Genomic DNA, 19,458 nt, shown 5'->3' on the forward strand with positions numbered 1-19,458 from the left:
TAAAATGTGGCTTTTATGTTAGAGTGGGCTTCTGATTACCTTTTGTTATAGATTTTCTGTTTTTATCAATTTGCAGTTCTTCTACCGGAGAATAAATTAGTACTTTCTACTCTATAGAAATGTCATCCTTATTTTATTTCAAACTAGTTCATTTACGAGATTTGAATTTTTATTTGCTTGATTTTATATAGTTATTGAATAAAATCTATTTTTTTCTGTATTATATTTAATTTTTGAAAGTACTTTTTGCATTATTAATTAAACATTTTAATTTTTTTTTAGATGCTTCTAAGAAGCCTAAGGTAGAAGAAAATCAGGTGAGTAAAAGGAAACAAAAAGTTTAAAATATAAGATTTTAAAATTATTTAGTTATCAGCACTTTTAAATTGAGCTTAATTTTCTCATGTTTAAATTAGACCCTGTATTAAATCAGCTTGATTTTTTAAAAAAAAATTATTAATTGAAATAAATTAATCATTAATTTAGGAATGTGCAAAGTTTTTTAATAGATTTTGTTAACTTTCTGCTATATTTTATAGAGTTTATTTTTTTTCTGAAGTAAATAAGTTAAGCATCAATATAATTAACAAAATTACATTAATGCTTAATGTGTTGTGAAATACTTTTTTAAAATTATTTTAAAAATCTTATAATTTTTATGGATTTTTCAAATTGATGAGAGCTCTTAACAGAGTGAAAATTTAATGTATTTTCATATTTTATTTCAATGTTGCAAATTAGAGATTGGCAAGTACCAATTCTTTTCGCATCAATTACAAACTGATACTGATATATCTTAATTTAGATTTTAAATAAAAGTGGGGGTTAAAAACTATGATGTAAAATCCATTGGAGATTTAAAATTGAATTACAAAATTGTTTTACATGGTGCTGCTGTCAAGGAACTTAAATAAAAGTTTGTAACCAATTTTTCATTTTTTAGGAGTTAACTTTATACTTTAGAAGTATATTGAATATTAGAAATAAATTTAAACAAAATGGACTTTGTATTTTTATGATGTATTAATTTAAGCCACTAGGTACTTTCAAGTAATTAGTACAAAATATCAGGCATATTGATAGAGACCAATCTGTATTGCGGATATATTTCTGAATCTTAAACTATGTATAATATTAAAAGGAAATTAACTTTATTCATATGGCGAAAAAAAGCTATTTAAAAATTTAGATTTCCTCTTTTTTTATTATGTGATTTTTTTTTAATAAATAGATATCTGAATTATTCTATATAGATAGATATGTTTGTCAACCTGTAGTTAAGGTAACACAATTTTAATATTTAAAAAAAAAAAAAAAATTACAAGGTCTATAAGGTTAATTTTATGATTTATCTTTTTTATTCTTTTCTGCAGTAGTAAATAATGATACATTTCTATTCTATTTTTAATAGATTTAAATTGTGCATTTTTATGAAACAGCTTTGAATGCATTAAGTTTGAAGGGTTTTGATATGAAATATTTTAATACAGTATTAGTTAGAAAGATGAACTCGATTTAACTAATTTCTATTTAACGAAATATAAATTAGTTACGAAGAAATTAAGGAAAAAGTTTTTAATTTTTTTTAAATTTAAGTTTTAAATGTTCAATGTGTCCTCTCTTTGCTGCAAACATCTAAGCAGTTATTGAAAACTAATTTGACGTTATGTGTTATGTTTTTTAATTTTTGCCTTTTTATGCTTTAAAATATTATATATTTCTTTTCTCACATTAGCTTTCAAATTTGGAACCACCACTACTCCTGCAACAAGATCCAACATCTGGTCCTGTTGGTGCATCTTCTCATGGCCCTCCTGCATTAGGAGGTCCAGTAAATTCCTATCCACCCCCAGCTGTTATGCCAGTTGGAAACCACTGTGGTGTTCCCACTCAGAATCAGCTACCTGCCTTTCCCTCTCTTCAAAGCCCTCCCCAATTACAACCGACTGTTGAAAACGCCACATCAAATGCTGTTTTTCCACATGTTAATCAACAAAGTTAGTAAAAATTTTCAATGTTGATTTAATTGAATTTTTAATGTGAACTATTTCATTTATGTGGCTTTTTGCTTCAGCTGCACCTGTCCGGCCTCAAGTTGTAGCCAGTCATAATCTTCCACCACAACCATCAAGGCCAACAGCTACAGCCACAGCAGCACCAGTAAAAAAGAATGTCATCACAACTTCTCAACCTAGGCCACCTGGTTAGTAATCTATGACATTTCTTATGCTTAATATTATTTTCTTTTGTATCATTTTGAACATCAACGTTTGCATTGTAGGATACAAAGTTTTCAGAAATCTTTTTACAGTGAGTTATTTCTCTGGTTTTATGAATGATGTGTTGGGTGAGCTTTGCGTGTACAGAAATTTGCCTAATAATACAATAGAGCAATATTCCTACAGTTTTATAAATCAAAACAAATTTGTTTTGTAATTTTAGTTTTGCAAGAAGAATTTTTAAGAAATTTTTCTTTCTTTTTTACTGTTTTACTGGGTACCCTCCCCCCTTTGCCCCAAAAAATACGATAAACATATTTCCGTATTGAAGATAAGATTTTTTTATGTGTTTATGTAATAATTTTTTTTAAATATTTAAAAGTAGTTCAATATTTCAGTTTAAGAAAAGAAGTTTCATAACTCAGGGATGAGATTCTTCCGCGGATTCGCGGATTTCCGCTTTTTCTAAGATTTTTCCATTTTTCCCGCTAATTTCCGCTGAAATTTCTTTTTGCACAAGTTAAAATATTTTATGAGGAATTTAATTTTCCGCGGAGTGAAATTATTAAGGTCCTCATTCCTCCCTCTGAAGTTTCTATAAAAATCATTTCCTTGGGATAAAACTGGTTGACCTTTATACAGGGATGAGATTTTTTTCGCTTTTGTCTCTCGAATTTCAGCCTTTTTATCAAAAACTCAGATTCTCTAAAAGTTTCCTTTTTTTTAAATTTTTATTTATTTATAAATATCCCGTTTTTTTTTTTTTAAATTCAGTCGTTGAAGTCAAATAATTATATTTATTTACGATTTTCAACGAAAAACATAAAATTCAAACTACGTCCTAGCTGCTAACCCTTCCGCATGTTTACTTATATTAGCTATTTTCTCCGATTTCACGCACAGAAAATAAGATTTTCCGTATTTTTTATTCGTCGGCGGGATAGCTCGTATTTTCGTAATTTAGACGTCGCTGCTTCTTGTATTCTGGAGTGAAAGCAAACAAAAAAAGCGAAAAAAAATAGAGGTGAATTTGCGGTGAAAATATTTATTTGCTCATTCAATTAATCTTGTAAATTTTTATTTATTGTGTAAACAAAAAACAATTCAAACAAGCCTTTTAGAAATCCCAAGTCCAGACTCTGCAAATATCTCGATTTTTATTCACGCGATTTTAATATCAATCATCGATTTTCGTATTTACCTGATTTAAAAGTTGTGCATTGCAATTCTTATTTACGCTTTTTAAATATCGTACATTATGACTCGTATTTACGAGATTTAAAAATCTAATATCGTGTTTTGTATTTTTGCATTTTTAAAATCGCGATTTTATTATCAAACATCGATTTTCGTATTTACCTGATTTAAAAGTTGAACGTTGCGATTCTTATTCAGGCCATTTAAATATTGTACATTGCGATTCTTATTTACGAGATTTAAAAAACCAATATCGCGATTTGTATTTACAAGCTTTTAAAACCCTATGTAGCTAGGCGAGCTTAAAATCCAATGTCGTGATTCGTTTTTGCCGTTGTAATATCACGCGATTTTAAAATTATGCTTCTTGATCTAAAAATTACGCATCATGATTTGTATTTTCATCATTTTTTAAACTCAATGTAGAGTTTCATATTCACGTGATTTAAAAGCCTCATATCGGGATTTATAATCACATGGTTTAAACGTTTAAAAATCGCACTTTCTTTGTCAAATTTTTGTTTATATATATAATCTTGGATTTCCTCTTTTTTACTTTCTGACTACTCTCATCTCTGATAACTAAGTTTTAGTGTAATATTACTCTACAAAAAAATTTTCAAGCAGGAGTGAAAATTATAATTTGCATTGTCACTACAATGTACAAATACAGGGTTGCCACAGGTGACTAAAATGCAACTATTTGCAACTATTTTTGGCATGAGGCGACTATGGCAACTTTTTTGCCTGAAAAGGCTAGAAAAGCAACTATTTTCAAGAAAAGGAGACTTTTGTGTACTCCTAGAGATGTTTTTTTTTTCAAGCATAAATTGGTGAAAAATCTGTGCCCTGCTAGATAGTTCCTGGACACACTGAACTTTTTTTTCTTAAAAAACAAAAAATTTTACAAATTTTGAATTGCAAATTTGAGTCTTTACTTTTTAATTCGTTCAACCTGCACAAATTCCATTGTAAGTCTATTTCATTTCTCGATCACCTTTTCAATGACTATTGCTAAACAATTCTGCATGATTTTTTTTACTTTAAAGAAAAAAAAAAATTTTTTTTAACGATATTACAATGCATGAATTTCGAATTTTAGTAATCACTTTTCATATATATATATATATATAAACATTTATCTGAAAATTATCATGTTTGCCACCAACTTGACTGAATGGATGATGGTATATGACAATTAAGTCATTAACAAAATTTTAGTCATTTTTGATGAATTTTTGTTCTTATTAGACAACTATTTTCCTAGTTTTTGGCTACTATTTTCATGCTTTAGGCTACTAAAAGCAACTATTTTGTTCATTTTTTTCTGTGGCAACCCTGCAAATATGATATTCATGAAGGTTTTCAATTTGTTTGAATGGTATAACAACAATTTAATTTAAAAAAAAAATTTCTATACAGGTTCTGCTCCAGTATCCAATGCAAGTGTGACCGTGCCTGTTTGTCAGGCTCCTGTGCCAACACAAGCTCCGCCAGTTCCTTCCGAGCCATCTCCTAATTCTCCAAATACTCCCCCTAAACTTACTCCTGCTGCTGAATTGCGGGCAAGGACACCTCAAATTTCAACACCTCCTTTAGATCCAACTCCCCCTCCTTTACTGTCTAAGCAACGTGAGCGGAATTCTGAAATTGATCACGCTTCAACAAATGCTTATACACCTGCAAAGGCTCCAGAACTAACTGCACAGTCAGGTATTGATAATTGTTTTGATAAAAATTTATTTTGGTCCGATATCATTTGTGCAAATTATTTTTATCATGTCTTGTTTTACATTGTTGTATGTTTGAAATGTCAGAAAACAAGTATGCAGTTATTTTTTATGTAATTTACAGGTTTACCTAATTACACAGTTGGTAATCAAACACCTGTTGCAACAGCTGTCACCAATGGAGAGAAAAAAATGGAACAAAAGCCTTCACCAGTTTCTAATATTACCCCTACCACCAAAAAGGTACATATTTTTGTTATAATATTGTTAGGTTCCAATTAAAATAAAAATATATTTAAAAACTTCTGAAATATTTTTAATCTTAACAGTTTTAAAGTATCATTACTACTTTTCCTTTATAAATTGTCGAATAAAAATTTGCAAAAGAATATTTCTGTTATTTTTTTTTTTACCTTTGAAAGTTATGAAATAATTGATTTATTGGGATCTCGGGAATTATTTGGACTTGCTTTTTCCAGTGTTAAAGATAATTTGGACTAATAAATTATTTTAAAAAAAAGTTGTTATTTCTTTAATTTTAATAATAGAAGGTAATATTTTATGAAAGTATGTTTGTGTAAAGTATCATATTAGGAGCATTAGAAACTATACATCATTAATGTGCAATAGGGATGAAGACAAGCATCTTAAATTTTAAATTCTTTTGAAATGGTTGAATTGTTGCATCCTAAAATACAGGCTAGCATTAGGGGGGCTAGCCTAAATTATGCTTATTAATTTGTGCAGACAATAGTTAAAGGTACAAACTCAAATGCAAATAAATGCTTTCTTTGAATGAACATATTGTTCAAAAGAATGAAATTCCTCTTTCTAAAATATGTACAATACACAGAAGAAATTATGAAAACTGTGGTTTTGACTGTTTTGGATTTTTGATCCTTAAAATATAGAAATAACCACGCTAAACAATATTGTCCCATAAATTCAGTTTAATTTTAAGTTATATATAAGTATGCAACATTTTATTAGTATGCAAGACCATCAATCAATTGAAACCAATGAAATTTAAGACTGCCACTGAAGTTTAATGTACATTGTGCAAAATTAAATATTTGTACACTTGAACAACTTGATTCAATGATAAGGTTTTCATGTGTTTTGATGAAATCTTCATAGATCTAATCTTAAACATGCTATTTATTTTGTTTAATTGAATATATTTTAAATTGATTATATTTTCTTTAAAAACACCTATCTTTTATTTATTTACTTTTGTTTATGTTTTTGGATTCTTGAAACTTTAAAGAAATAACTGCAATATGGAAAATACAATCTCAATATTTTATTCAGGATTAAAAATCAGAATTAAAAATTTTTAGGACTTAATCATACTGTTCCATTTTTCAGAGAAAATTCAGTGTAAAAATTATTTTAATAATTTTATTGTAGCAAAAAATGTTTCAAAATGTCAAAATTAAAAGTTTTTACATTATTGGTAAAATAGTTTTTAAGAAATGAAAATCTCAAAATAGATCTTTTTTGAAATTTCACTGCTTAGAAACTGTTCAACAGGTTAAACACTATAGGTTCAACAGGTTGTTATTTAAATTTTCACAGTCTAAACTAAGGTAAATATTGTTTCTCTTACAATTTAAAATGTATTCAACCACAGGGTGCGTAGCGTTTGTAAAAAGTATTTAAAGGTGCTTTTTTGGTGGTTTCGTTTGTAAAAGCTTTTAAAGGTGCTTTTTTCAGCTGGTGTTTTTAAAAAGTGCTTTTTTTCACAAAATTTTTTTTTTCCAATGATATCTGGTGGATCCCATGCATTTCTCGAAAAATGTAGTGTTTGCTACGTAATCATTCACGCGGACTTTATGTCGTACCCACGTTATGACTTGTGCATGCGCGCACACTTAAAACCGAAACCCGAGTGCTCCGATTAGGATAGAGAATATCAGATCCTTATGAAATGTTTTTCTTTTTAATTTAATTTAATTTTATTCTTGTTTATTTTATTTTACTTCTAACACTTTTTTGACGTTGGGGGTAAGGGTACTTTTGTTCCGAATTCAGGGTCAAGTTGAATTCACTCGGTGATGTGGGAAAGTACTGATTGTTTTGATTTACGTCCGTTTCTTTTTGGGTTTTTTTAAAGCTAAAACTGTTTATAAAAAGTTTTTGTTTTTCAATAATATCATTGATTGAATATGAATTTTTTGAGTGCTTGAAAATTTTTGTAAAGTGCTTGAAAAGTTTTTAAAAAGTGCTTATTTTGATTCATAGATTTGGCTACTCACCCTGAACCATTATTAAACTAATTACTTATAAATATTTATGTAAAATTGTTTTTGCCTGAAATTATTTTAAAAAAAGAAATAATTATGTTGCACAATTAAACTATAATAAATAATTGTTTTTCAGACATAATTATTTTGGATGAGCAAAACTTTAAAAATAGTGCACAGTATTTTTTCATTTGATTAAATAGTTTATGATATTGCAAAGTACACAAATAGTGAAATTGAATTATAAAAGGTATAAGTTATAATAAACTTTCAATCACTTTCCTTTAAATTTTGAGACCATATTTTTCTGATACTCTTTACTTTCCCTTTATTTTAAAAAACAAATATTCATTCTGAGAAAATATGTTTCTTTATTTGAATTAGTAGCTAGCTTAAAATATTGTTTGTACAATATGATTTGCATATTTAAGTCAGGCCATTGATTTGCATTTTTAGTTAAATAAAACACCCGTCTAGTTGCGGAGAGTAACAATATCTATCAAGTTAATACCTAGGCACTTTTTTCTGATGAGGGATGCAACTTTGATTAGAATTAGCTAATTTTCATCAAGTTATATAAAACAAAAGCAAATAATGAATCAGATAAGAAGTGTGCATTTTAACATCTTTAACTGCATATTTAAAAAAATAAATACTGGACAAAAATAATTTTGTTTTAAGCACTTATATGTAAAACATTATTTAAAATTGATATGAAATCGTAAAAAACTACTAATTGGAGATGGGAACTTACATAAAAACTCAAAATTTTCATTGAAGTATATTTGCTAAAAAACCCCACATGTTCAGGTATGGATGTCCACCTTCAGTGTGCCTGAGTTGAAGGAGTAAAGAAAAATTTATGAGGCCTCTTATAATCAGAGTACTTGCTAAGCCTCAATTTAAAAAAAAAATCATTTCTTTTTCCCGAAATATATACTCTTGAACATAAATGTAAATTTCGTCCTAAAATTATACAGATTTGAAGACTTATTTTTTTTATAAAAAGGCTTTTCAAATTTGGTGAGGGAGATCAGGGGAGATAGTTTACTAATGGTTACAGTAATTCTCATTGAAGGAACAAAATCAAATTTGTTCGCAAATAGATTATGTGAAAATAAATCCTATATTATGTTCCATTTTTTCCTTTTAAAAAGTCTTAATAAATTTTTTTTTTAATTAATGAAGATAACTTTTGTACATATCCATGTATAAAACTACTTAAATTTTGTATTATAAATTAATAAGTATTTTAAATTTTTTTTCTTTCATTAGGTTGAGTCAAAGCTGAGAAATTTTGGTTCTTGGTCTGTTTTGGCTCAGTCAGCTGCTAATAGCCCTAGTACTAGTAATGCTACACCTAGTTCGAAAAATCCAACTATGGATAGTTTTCAACAGTTTAAAAACAAGGCCAAAGAGAAAGCAGATAAGGTAATATTTTTGAGTGAAGCAGTTCGTTTTTGCTTCTCCTTAATTTAAGATTAGTCTGCAGTTAAGCATTGTTTTTAGGATTTTTTGTCTTATGAAATATGAATTCAGTATGAATGGTGAAAGTCTGATTTCTCCATTTCCCTCTAAATCTACTTTTTCTCTCAAAAATCCTCAAGTGTTAAAATTGTTTTTGGAAAATTTTTTATTAATAAATGTCTTTGTATTAATTATCATTTTGTAACTTCGAACAGAATTTCCAAATAGAAAAATTTTCATCTGAAATTCCCCTGATTTATTTAAAAAAAAAAAAAGAAATAATAAAAATCAAATGTTGAAACAACACATTTATTTCGAATAGATACTACTTAGATAAATAAAATGATATAAGATTCATAAGATAATTATGTCAATTTTGCCATTAAAAAACTTGTAAGTTGTGCACATTAGAGATGACAATGCATTATTATATTCATATTTTTTTTCTTTAAATCTATTAAAAATTATTTTAAACTTAGATGAACATTTTTAGATGACCCGTCATTAAATTATTATTTTTTTTTAGATTTTTAATATAACTTGTTATCACTATTCTAATTTCTTTATATATTTTTTTGTTTCTATTATTGTCATTTTATTGTTTCATACATATCATGCAATAATTACTGCATAAAATGTGTATTTCAACTATTTGCGAGTGACTATTTTCGTCTCAGTAATTGGTTAGTTCCTACTTCATTTATTTCAGTGAGAGTACCTCTTTAAATCCAAGAGCGTCTAAGCTTCAGTTGTAATACCCCTTTTTTGTTATTGAAAAATTTGCAGCTTTTCAAATGTATATAGGGGTAAGGTAAAATATCCTAAATTTAAAATATTTTAAAGCTTTTCTAAATAAAAATTGTAAAATTTTTTCAAAGCAAAATAAAATAAAATGCAATTTTCGATTGGTATTTTCCCCCTAAAAATATTTCTCCTTAAAACTCCTCTGGACCAATCAAAAATTGTTTATTGTCAGCTCTCTTCTACTTAAAGATTTTCAGGAAAGTCAGTTACCATCTTCTAGAAACAGGTTTTTACTGGGTATAACTTCCAGGATAAGTGAGGTGTGGTGTAACATAGAACCAAATTCCCCAGAAATGAGAAAAATTTCCTTTTTCTAGTCTTTTGTCTGTAATCTGATCCAAGGCATTGTTACAAAGAGTAAATTCTACCCAACCCCAAAAAATGTCAGAAAGACTTGCAATCTTTACAAGACAGAACATGCTCCATCTTGGTTTATCAGGTTTTCACAGCCCCTCTCCCCCTACTCATTGTAAAGGATTCATATGAATATTCACTACTGCTGACAGCAATATATACATTTACCCACTAATGCTGAATCGATGACAACTTCTGCATATTAGCTATTTAATTTTTTTCTCCAGGTGTTCTGCATTTTATTCTTTATTTTCTATTCTTTCACAGATTGCCATCCTCTTCAAGCTGGTTTTGTATTATGGCTATTCTTTCTTTACTATCTTTCTGTCTTTTTCTTACTTCCTATTTATGTTTATTTTCTTCTACCTTTTCAACATTCCTTCTTGCTGGTAAGATTTCTTATGCAGAAGGTTTATGTTGTCTCCTACCTAAACTTATGCATTTTTCAGATTGACTTTTATGTTGGAAAGAATGGTAATTCATGTTTTTATTTTTTAATTGAATTTGTAATTTATTTCCAGCGTGATATGTTATGAATTTGAATTAAGAAATTTTAAGATTTTAGTATAGATCTAACAACTGTAGGAAATTGCATTAAGGTCTCATAATTTTTAGATTCCTTCACTCTAATTATGTATTCTTTCACTTAGTATTTATTCTTTCACTTAAGAAAATAATTTTTTATCATTGTTTTTGTGAATTATTTTGAAACACTATAAAGATTTTGATTTTTCCCTCAGTTAAAATTTTTCAAACATTTAAAAAATTTTGCTTCGTTATGGGATTTTAATAGAAACTTTTTTATAGAAGTATTTAGGTCCAAATCAACTATTATAAAACTGACAACAAAAAAAAAAGCTATCTAACCTTTTTTCCTAACCTAACAAAGATTTTTAGCTTTTTTTTAAGGGGGGGAATTGGGATACAATGCTTAAAATGTTGATGGCAGTAAGGATTTTAATTTATATTGTGTTTATTAATTTATATTGCTTTTAATTATCAAAATACCTAAAAGAAAAAAGGTCGATCTCCTTTGGCACTGTGTTATCACAGCACATTTCTGAGAAGGAGAAAAGGAAAGATAAATTCAAAAAAGTTTAGATTATTTCTTATTTTAGAGTTATTAATATAATATATTTATCAAAATATTTTAAAAAGTACTTCTGTATAATTTGATTTATTCCTTTTTTCTTTTTAGCAACGGCAACTTGTAGAACAACAAGAGTTAAGGCGGCATCAAAAAGAACAAGCAGAAAAGGAGCGTATAAGGATGGAAAGAGAACGGCAGAGGTTAATATTCAAACTTTTTTATTCTGAAATTCTCAAAACATATCAGAGTTTTAAATTATTTTAACTATTATATAATCTAATGTTATACTATAACTATATTCTAATTTTATACTATTTTAACTATACTGTAATCTTATGTTCTCTCAAAAAAAAAAAAGGCAGAAATTAAAATGCAAGTTTTAAGATATAATGAAATATATGAAGAAAAAGTTTTCTTATTTTTGGGACAGAACATTAAGCATCTGAAAGTGTTTTCATTACAAAAAAACTAGTTACATAAATTGTAACTTTAATTTATTGTTATCTACTTGGTTGCTTTAATAATATATATTTTAATTTGTAAAAAGTTAATTGATTTTTGATACAAAAATGAGTCTATCATTCATTTTTATGATTATCCACCTCTTAATAATATAATAAACTTCTGTTAGGTTATTACTGACCTCCAGGTATGCATGAACGTCACCAGTGCTCCCTAGGGAAGAGGGAGGCATCACCCACTTTAGTTAATTTACTTAAAATTTAAATAAATTATTTAAAAATATTATTAGATATCTAATCAATTATAGCTTTACAAACTAATGGTTTTTCATAATACTTATTCAAGTGAAAGAGAGACAGATACCTTTAACTATCAGGCTTCTTTTTCTGCAAATATATAAAATATTTCTAAAACATTCTGAATTTGTTATGAATTTTTTTTAAAGCAGAAGTTAGTAATACGCATATTAAGCTCATATATTGTTTTAGCAATAAATATTTAAAATAGAAAATGTTTTTAGGGAAAGAGAAGAGGAAGAGGCTTTAGAAAGAGCGAGAAAAACTCAGCAACAACAACAAAAAGAAAATGCAGTGGGTAGAAGAGAGGAAAATCAAACTATTTCTCCTATTGCAGTCAAATCGAGTTCACCTACTCCAGCACCACCATCTGCTCTCAGTGAAAGAGAAGAATTGCGAAGATTAGAACAAGAAAAAAGGAGAAGAGAAGCTGTAAGTGTCACACATAGTACACATTGTACACATTTAATAACCTCCTAAAGTTTGAATTAAGGAAGCAAACATTACATACATTTTAAGAGTTCAAGTATTTAAAGTTGTGCTTTGCTAACGTAACACACTAAACCTAGTCTGGATTTTAATATATCCATTTTTTTCAAAGATAATTTTTAAAAAATTATATTCTTTGATGATTCTTTGTGTTTAATATGTCAATTTTAAAGGACTGGCTAGATCAGGGGTTTCCAACTTACATGAGACCGGGGGGCTGCAATTACAAACCAAACACCAGTCAAATGACGGGCCGCAACTTTATCAAAATTTTATATAGGACTCTTTTATGTTTGAAGGAATAAAGAAAAAAGAAACAATGGAAATAAAAAAAAAGGCTTCGGTGGCCATATTTTTATTTCCATTGTTTTCTTTTTTCTTTATTGCTTCAATTATTCTTTCTTTTGAAAATACTGCTGCTTTGCATGTTTTTTTCAAAGAAAGTTTTGTTATTATAGAATTAAATATTTTGTATTCTTTTGCTTATGTTTGAAGGAACATTAAATATTACTGTCTGACTTTTATCAAGTTGTACCAAACAAAAGTATTAACATTACAAATTAAAGTAAGAAGTAGATTTTTACCTGAGAAAAAATTTTTTTTGCACCTTTGGTATGTTAAATTTCACAAAAATGAAGAAATTAGTTTTTTTTTAACGAAAGCCCATAAAGATTTTTTACGAAAATTGTCTGCAAAAAAAAAAGAAAAAAGAAACTAGTATATTTTAGCTCGCGGGCCACAAAAAAGAGTTTACGGGCTGGATGTGGCCCTCATAGCCATCTTTGACTAGCAGTGCAGAGCAATTAGAAAATACCACGATAAGGGCCAAGATTAATATAAATAGACCTGCCAACTCTCAGGCTTTTAGGCGAAATCTCAGACCACCAGAGTATTTTTTCAGACTTTCATTCAGAATTGGGTCGGTTGTTCAATGTTGGTTATAAAATGAAATAATAACTGCATAAATGTGCACATCCATACGCTTATTGCATAGAAATCTCAAAGTTTATCTCCAGATTAACAATTTTACTGTTTTGAGTGTATTTTGTTTAGCCTTAATGCTTTTTTTAAAATTTTGAGATGTCTGATAATGAAACCAATGTGTAACATTGATTTGATGAGGTAAATTTATGAATTTTTCGTGTAAAAGTGATGCTGAAATAGCTAATTTGAGGTTTGGTTCAATTCTTTCTTTTTCAAGCCTCAAATTGTTGATAGTTTTTCGTTTTAGGAAAAGATAAAAAAAACCCATTTCTTGATATTCTAATAACTCAATTTTGTGCTATCAAGAGAAAAGATTTTAAAAAGTTTTCTTTCTATTGATTAGATCTATACAAAATGATAATGATGTGAAGTCAGTTACAGGAAAACTAAGGCCTACTATGACTTGGCTAAGTAAAAGCAAGGAGTTATAATTATTCCTCTCAGAGATGGAATCTGAAATAATATTCAGCCACTTAACAAAAATCTAGACTTAATTCTATTCTTTTTTGTCAAATTAAACTGTTGACTGAAAAAGCAAAATAGAAAGAGAATTAAAAAAAACCTTTAACATTTTTAAAGAAATGCTAAATCAGTCACATAGTTTATCGTAAAACAAAAGATCAGTTTATTGTTCTTTAATTTTTAGGTTTTAGCATAGGAATGCAGGAAATTTTTCTTCTTTATTATTGTTTTGCTTATGATCCTATGCAATGGTCACAAAAAGTTACAGGTTTTTTGAACTTTTGAGGTTGGCAGGTCATAATTCAGTTGTTATCCTAAAAATAAATTGCTAACTTTAATTTTATTTGGATGAAACACAAATGGCTTAAAAAAACATAGCTTATAATTTTTTTTAAACGTAGCTACAGATAATAAAAAATTTATATGAAAACATTAAACCTAAATATGATAAATCTAATCAACTTATTTATAGTTGTATAAAAACATACAAAATTAAAATTTTTAATTTAAAACTTAAAGTTAATTTTGATTATTATTTAGGAAACAAAATAGGAGAGCTTTCTGTACAGGTACAGAGGTGTAAATGTTTCACTCTTGTTCTGAGTTTCTGCCTTGTTGAAAAGCTTTCTTATATTGAATACAATCTATAACCACCCCTTTCTTTTTAATAAAATTTACTGATATGGATTTATACTGCAGTTTTATGTTATTTTTTTCATTTATTTCACTTCTGTACATTTTTCAGAGAGCAAGCCACATTGATATGAATAGACAAAGTGACATTATGGCAAATTTTGAAGAAAACTTGTGATGCATTTTGAAACATTTACTAGTGGCTTTACTGGCTAAATATCAAGACTTGTACATAATACAGAAATTTTTTATTAATAATGTGGTGCTGTCTGTGAGCCACGTTTGTATGCGTGCTGTGCAACAGTTTGCACAGATTGCTGAAACAGTTCAAAAAAAAAAAAATCCAGTTGATTTTTCTGGATGCATATTTTGTGTATGCCTTGCAATACTTCATTCCTTGCATTGGACTGAGCAGTCCAAACAGTCAAACAAACATTAAAATTTCATGTTGTATTATAGAGTCATCATTCATCATAACAAAACCATCATACGAGAGGTAGTAGTGTGACACAAATCATATATAAATAGTTCATCTTCAGTTTCGAATCATCGCCATCTACAATTTTAGCAATAGCATGGAAAGTAAAACTCTGTGAGGGAGAAATCGTGCATCAACTTTTGTACTAATACTTGTCAAGAACATAGAAGTACTATATGATTTTAGAACTATATTTACAGTTGTATATGCAAAATAGGCATTGTATTATACGCCATCAGTGCTGAGCTCAAAAGAAATACTAAAGACAACTTGCACAGGAATTTTTGCTCTGTCATAATTTTGAACTTGTATGCCAAAGGTTTCTTCTTGGTGTCATATGGTGGTGAACCAGAATAATGTACTTATTAGGGGCCAGTACCTTTCTTTCTATTCTTAATAAGCTTTAAATTCCAAATTTATGTAATTTAATATGCTGTGAAGAACACAGTCTTTCCATTTAAATATTTCAGCAGCAAGCTAAACAAAAAATATGGGTTTCTTTCTTCTCGCAGAAATTAAAAATAATAATTTATTGTCAGTGACTTGTTTCTGTATATATTTTGATGTTAGTGCAAGATATTGTAGAAAAGTGTTTTGAAAAGCCTTTTGTAATTTGTATTACATGCATGTCCTGAAATTTTTTAATTATAATTTGTCTGACTACCTCTTGTCTATTTATTTGTCATGAGAATCATGTGAAGAAATGCATTTATTTTATCACACCAGCCTCACAACTGTAAAGGTTGGTGGATAAGTGTTTTTATCTCATTGTAATCTTGCATCGGTTTATCATTTGTGAGAGGGCAATGTGCCATTCAAAGACTTGCTTGGGAATTCGTTGTTATATATTTTTCATTGCTTACTTTCTCATAAGTCATTTGCTGTGAAAATTATCTCTTATTAATGCACATAGGTGTTGTTGACATGACATTTTTCTAGAAATACCCATAGTTTAATTTCTTCTTAATTTAAAATGCCTGCTCAAAAATAAAGTAGGAATTTTCTTAAATTAATCTTTTTATATTATTATCTTTTAAATATATCTAGGAAAAAAAAGGCATGCATTTTTCTAAATATAATTAAAATTTCTATATAAATTTTTTTTAATTGTTATATCTAGGAAAATGAGGCATAGAGTTTTCTCGATGTAATTTCATTATTTCTTTATCATAACATTTTCAAAAAGAAAAAAATATATAAATAATTAAATAGCTTATCAAACTATTTTTGATCAAAGTATTTTTTGATGTATAAAATAAAATGGTAATCATACTGTTTGTTATCTTAAAATCTTTATAAAACACACTGTTCTGAAATTTTCAAAATTTTCATCACGAAATGCTGGCAGCTTTATGGTAAAAATCTAAATTGAAATAAAAAACTACGTGAAATAGGGAAAAATAGCTTTGCATTTTTGCAGCTTTGTTAATTGTTGAAAAACTGTTCGTAAGTTTTAATTTTTAAAGTTTTGAAGAAAGAAGGGTATTTAAAAAATGTTAAAAATTTCCAAATTTTTTTTTCCTCGTTAGAGAAAAATGTTTTCCCAAAATTTTTTAAGGTGAAAATGTAATAAAATGCCAACTACATCTATGTCCTTTTCTTTTTATAATTTGAAATAATACTGTATATAAAAAAAGTTAACTGTTATTTGCTGGCTGCTATTTTGTTTATTTATGCTAAAAAATACTCAAATATGAAGAATTAATCTTTTGAACTATAAATAAAAAAATTGTTTATCTATATATAATTAATTATGACAGTGTAATTCAACAAAAGTTCATTGTGTTCCATTTTCAAAAGAGCAAAAGGTTCAAAAGTAATTACAATCTATATTAATGAATTATGTGAAATGTAGTTATCTTTCATTTTTTTAAAAGTAAGTTTAGGTCATATAACAACAAAATTTTTTTAAGAGATTTTTATTTTTAATAGAATTTTTCCAAGTGTACTTATTTATTTTATGAAAGTCTTGTCAATAATTTCAAGCCTTTTCATGTTTTTTCTTCAATTAACATGAACTCTGGAATGTAAATTATTATATTAAAATGAAATTGCAAAAAAAAAAAAAAAGAATGTAAATATATTATTGTTCTTACCTGGTACATAGCTGACTAAATTCTGAAAGCTTTGTGTAGTTAATTACTTATTAATAGGAAAAGAAATCTTTAACAAGCTATTATTAATACAATTTATTCTTTTTAATTTTGCAATATTCTTAAATGGATTTAAAGGCTAAAATTTTAAATTCTAAACGCACAATTTATCAATTATGCTTTACACTAAAAGTTTCCTTTTGACATTACTGCCATCCTGTAAATTATTATTAAAAATCATTTTTATTGTATGCTACACACAGCTAATCCACCATTACTAGTTAGGCTGTATCAGGCTTTTGTTAAATATTTTTGTTGAAAAATGTATTAGTTTATTTAAAATGAAAACTGAGCACAAATTAGTGAAAAATCCTTTGTTTATTACTTATATCTTTTTAATTTATTTGACGAGTTTATTATAAATATATTTCATATAGCAATAAATTTAATTGGTTCAAAATTATGATACAGCAGGCAATATGGAAACTGATGTTTATGATATGCATGCAAAATCAAATAATTGAAACAAAAATGTTGTCTTGTGCAATTGTATTTTTTAGCTATTTATTAAATAGAATTAATTTTGGTCATTTTGAATGTATTATATATTTATTTAAATAATTAGTTTGCAGTGATCATATTTATTTTATTTTTGCAGAATTATTAATTTATTTATTTTAACCTTAACAAATATTATAAATGAAACAAAGTTATTTATTTTTATTCAAAACGTCAGTTCTAAAAGCTGTTGTCGATGTCAGTATAAAATTGAATGAATTAAAAAGGATTTCTAAAATTTTTTAAGCTAATTTGCTTAGTACTTTATTGCATGTAATTCATGCATGTATATATAAATATGGGTGTCAGTTGTAAATTATTTCATTGTTAATTAGGAAACAAATAGCCTATGTGAATATAGTGCTATAATGGTATTCAATTTTTATGTTTCAAAAAATTGTATCTTTGTAAGGTCAGGCTTATGCTGAATATTTTGTTGTTGTTTAAATTTATTTACTGCAATAAGAAATGGAGAAATCGTACATGGAATATTCTTTCTGAATCTTAATATTTATTACTTGCTGATAGTTTCATGTTGCTTAATGCTAAAGGAAACAATTGAAAGAAGTTATACTATTTATCAATATAAAACAAACTTGTTCAATTTTAGTGCAACTTCGTTAAAATTTTAGAGTTATACTTAAGCAAGTAATAACAAGTACTAATTTTAATAAAATTATGAGTTTATCTATTATTATCAGTTTATTATTAGTATTATTTATTAATAGTGAAATTATCAGTTTATCTATTCTGATATAACTTTTTGTCTCAAGTGTACCCCTTGTGAAGTAACATTTAAATTGAGATTTTTTTTGTTAACAGCTTTAAGATTTTTATTGACAATAAAATTAAATTGTTTAAAATAACCATTTCATCAGTGGGATATGAATTTGATAGAATTTTTCAAATGTGTTCGACCTGTTTAAATTTATGTCTCTGAAAGCTTAATAAAGGAAAAACATTTTTAACTTGATTTTTGTTCCAACTAAGTTTTTGTTTTTTTTTTTTTAAAGTTTTTTTTTTTAATGCTAATTGTTGCTGAAATCCAAGGAATCAATTTTTTGTAAAGTATGTCAGTAAAATTGAAACATACAACTCTTCAGTATTCATTGATTTTAAATATTATAATGGGATGATAAAATATTATAACACGAAGTGTTAGTCTTTGCTTTTTCTAAAATTTAATGTCTTGCTATTAACAAATGGTTTAGTTTCTGAGAGTTAAGAGTATCAGAAAATTTTGTACTCTTTTGCAAGGTGTTGAAATGTTTGAGCATTATCACCATTTATTTGACAATGAGACAGGAGATCTTTAATAGACTAAAGAATGAATTTAATGCTGCTTTAATCTAATTTTAACAATTTGACCTGAATGTCAATCGAACAATAATTTTTGTTTATTGCTAAAAGTCCCAGAAATAAACTCTTGTTAGGTGTAGTATGTAAAATTAAAGTATGTGTATTTGAATTCTTCAGTTTACATTGGTTTTAGGAATGTACCTAATTTAAATCATTAATTTGGTAGCATATGATACTCTTAAATAGCACAAAGAAGGAATCAAGTGCCACTTTTAATTAAAACTTAAACATTGTTGATGGAACAATAATTTTAAAATCAAAGTATTGCTTAAGTGACTGTCAATAATTTTTTTTTCTCCAGCTATGCCAATAGTATGCCTGTGTTTTCTTAGGTGCAGCCAGTGCTTTTAATCTGCACAATGTTCTTCAAGGTAAGATTTTCTATAGATCTTCCAGCTGTCTACAATCATCTTTTATACTAAAGGAGCCTTAAAGAAGTAATCACCGTTAAAAGAAATCGGGTATTTCTTTTAACTTTGATTTCAACAAATATATTTTTCGCAGCAACTTGATTTGGAAGTTATTGTGATAAATGAA

General features: G+C 27.3%; 1 protein-coding gene across 15 annotated transcripts in view; it reads left to right on the forward strand.

The window, feature by feature from the left end:
• LOC107441724 (bromodomain-containing protein 3) overlaps window positions 1–16,984 on the forward strand; it is a 61,008-nt gene extending 44,024 nt beyond the window's left edge. For all 15 annotated transcript variants that reach the window (XM_016055083.3, XM_043044009.2, XM_016055080.3 and 12 more), the window contains 9 exons: window positions 283–317; window positions 1,736–1,997; window positions 2,075–2,203; window positions 4,839–5,129; window positions 5,271–5,389; window positions 8,668–8,823; window positions 11,216–11,307; window positions 12,090–12,297; window positions 14,546–16,984. In XM_016055083.3, the coding sequence (XP_015910569.1) occupies window positions 283–317; window positions 1,736–1,997; window positions 2,075–2,203; window positions 4,839–5,129; window positions 5,271–5,389; window positions 8,668–8,823; window positions 11,216–11,307; window positions 12,090–12,297; window positions 14,546–14,611 (1,358 nt within the window). In that variant the 3' untranslated portion in view covers window positions 14,612–16,984. The remainder of the gene's footprint in view (window positions 1–282; window positions 318–1,735; window positions 1,998–2,074; window positions 2,204–4,838; window positions 5,130–5,270; window positions 5,390–8,667; window positions 8,824–11,215; window positions 11,308–12,089; window positions 12,298–14,545) is intronic.
• Window positions 16,985–19,458: the final 2,474 nt, after the last annotated feature.

This window comes from Parasteatoda tepidariorum, chromosome 5 (genome assembly GCF_043381705.1).
Source record: "Parasteatoda tepidariorum isolate YZ-2023 chromosome 5, CAS_Ptep_4.0, whole genome shotgun sequence".
Lineage (NCBI taxonomy): Eukaryota > Metazoa > Arthropoda > Arachnida > Araneae > Theridiidae > Parasteatoda > Parasteatoda tepidariorum.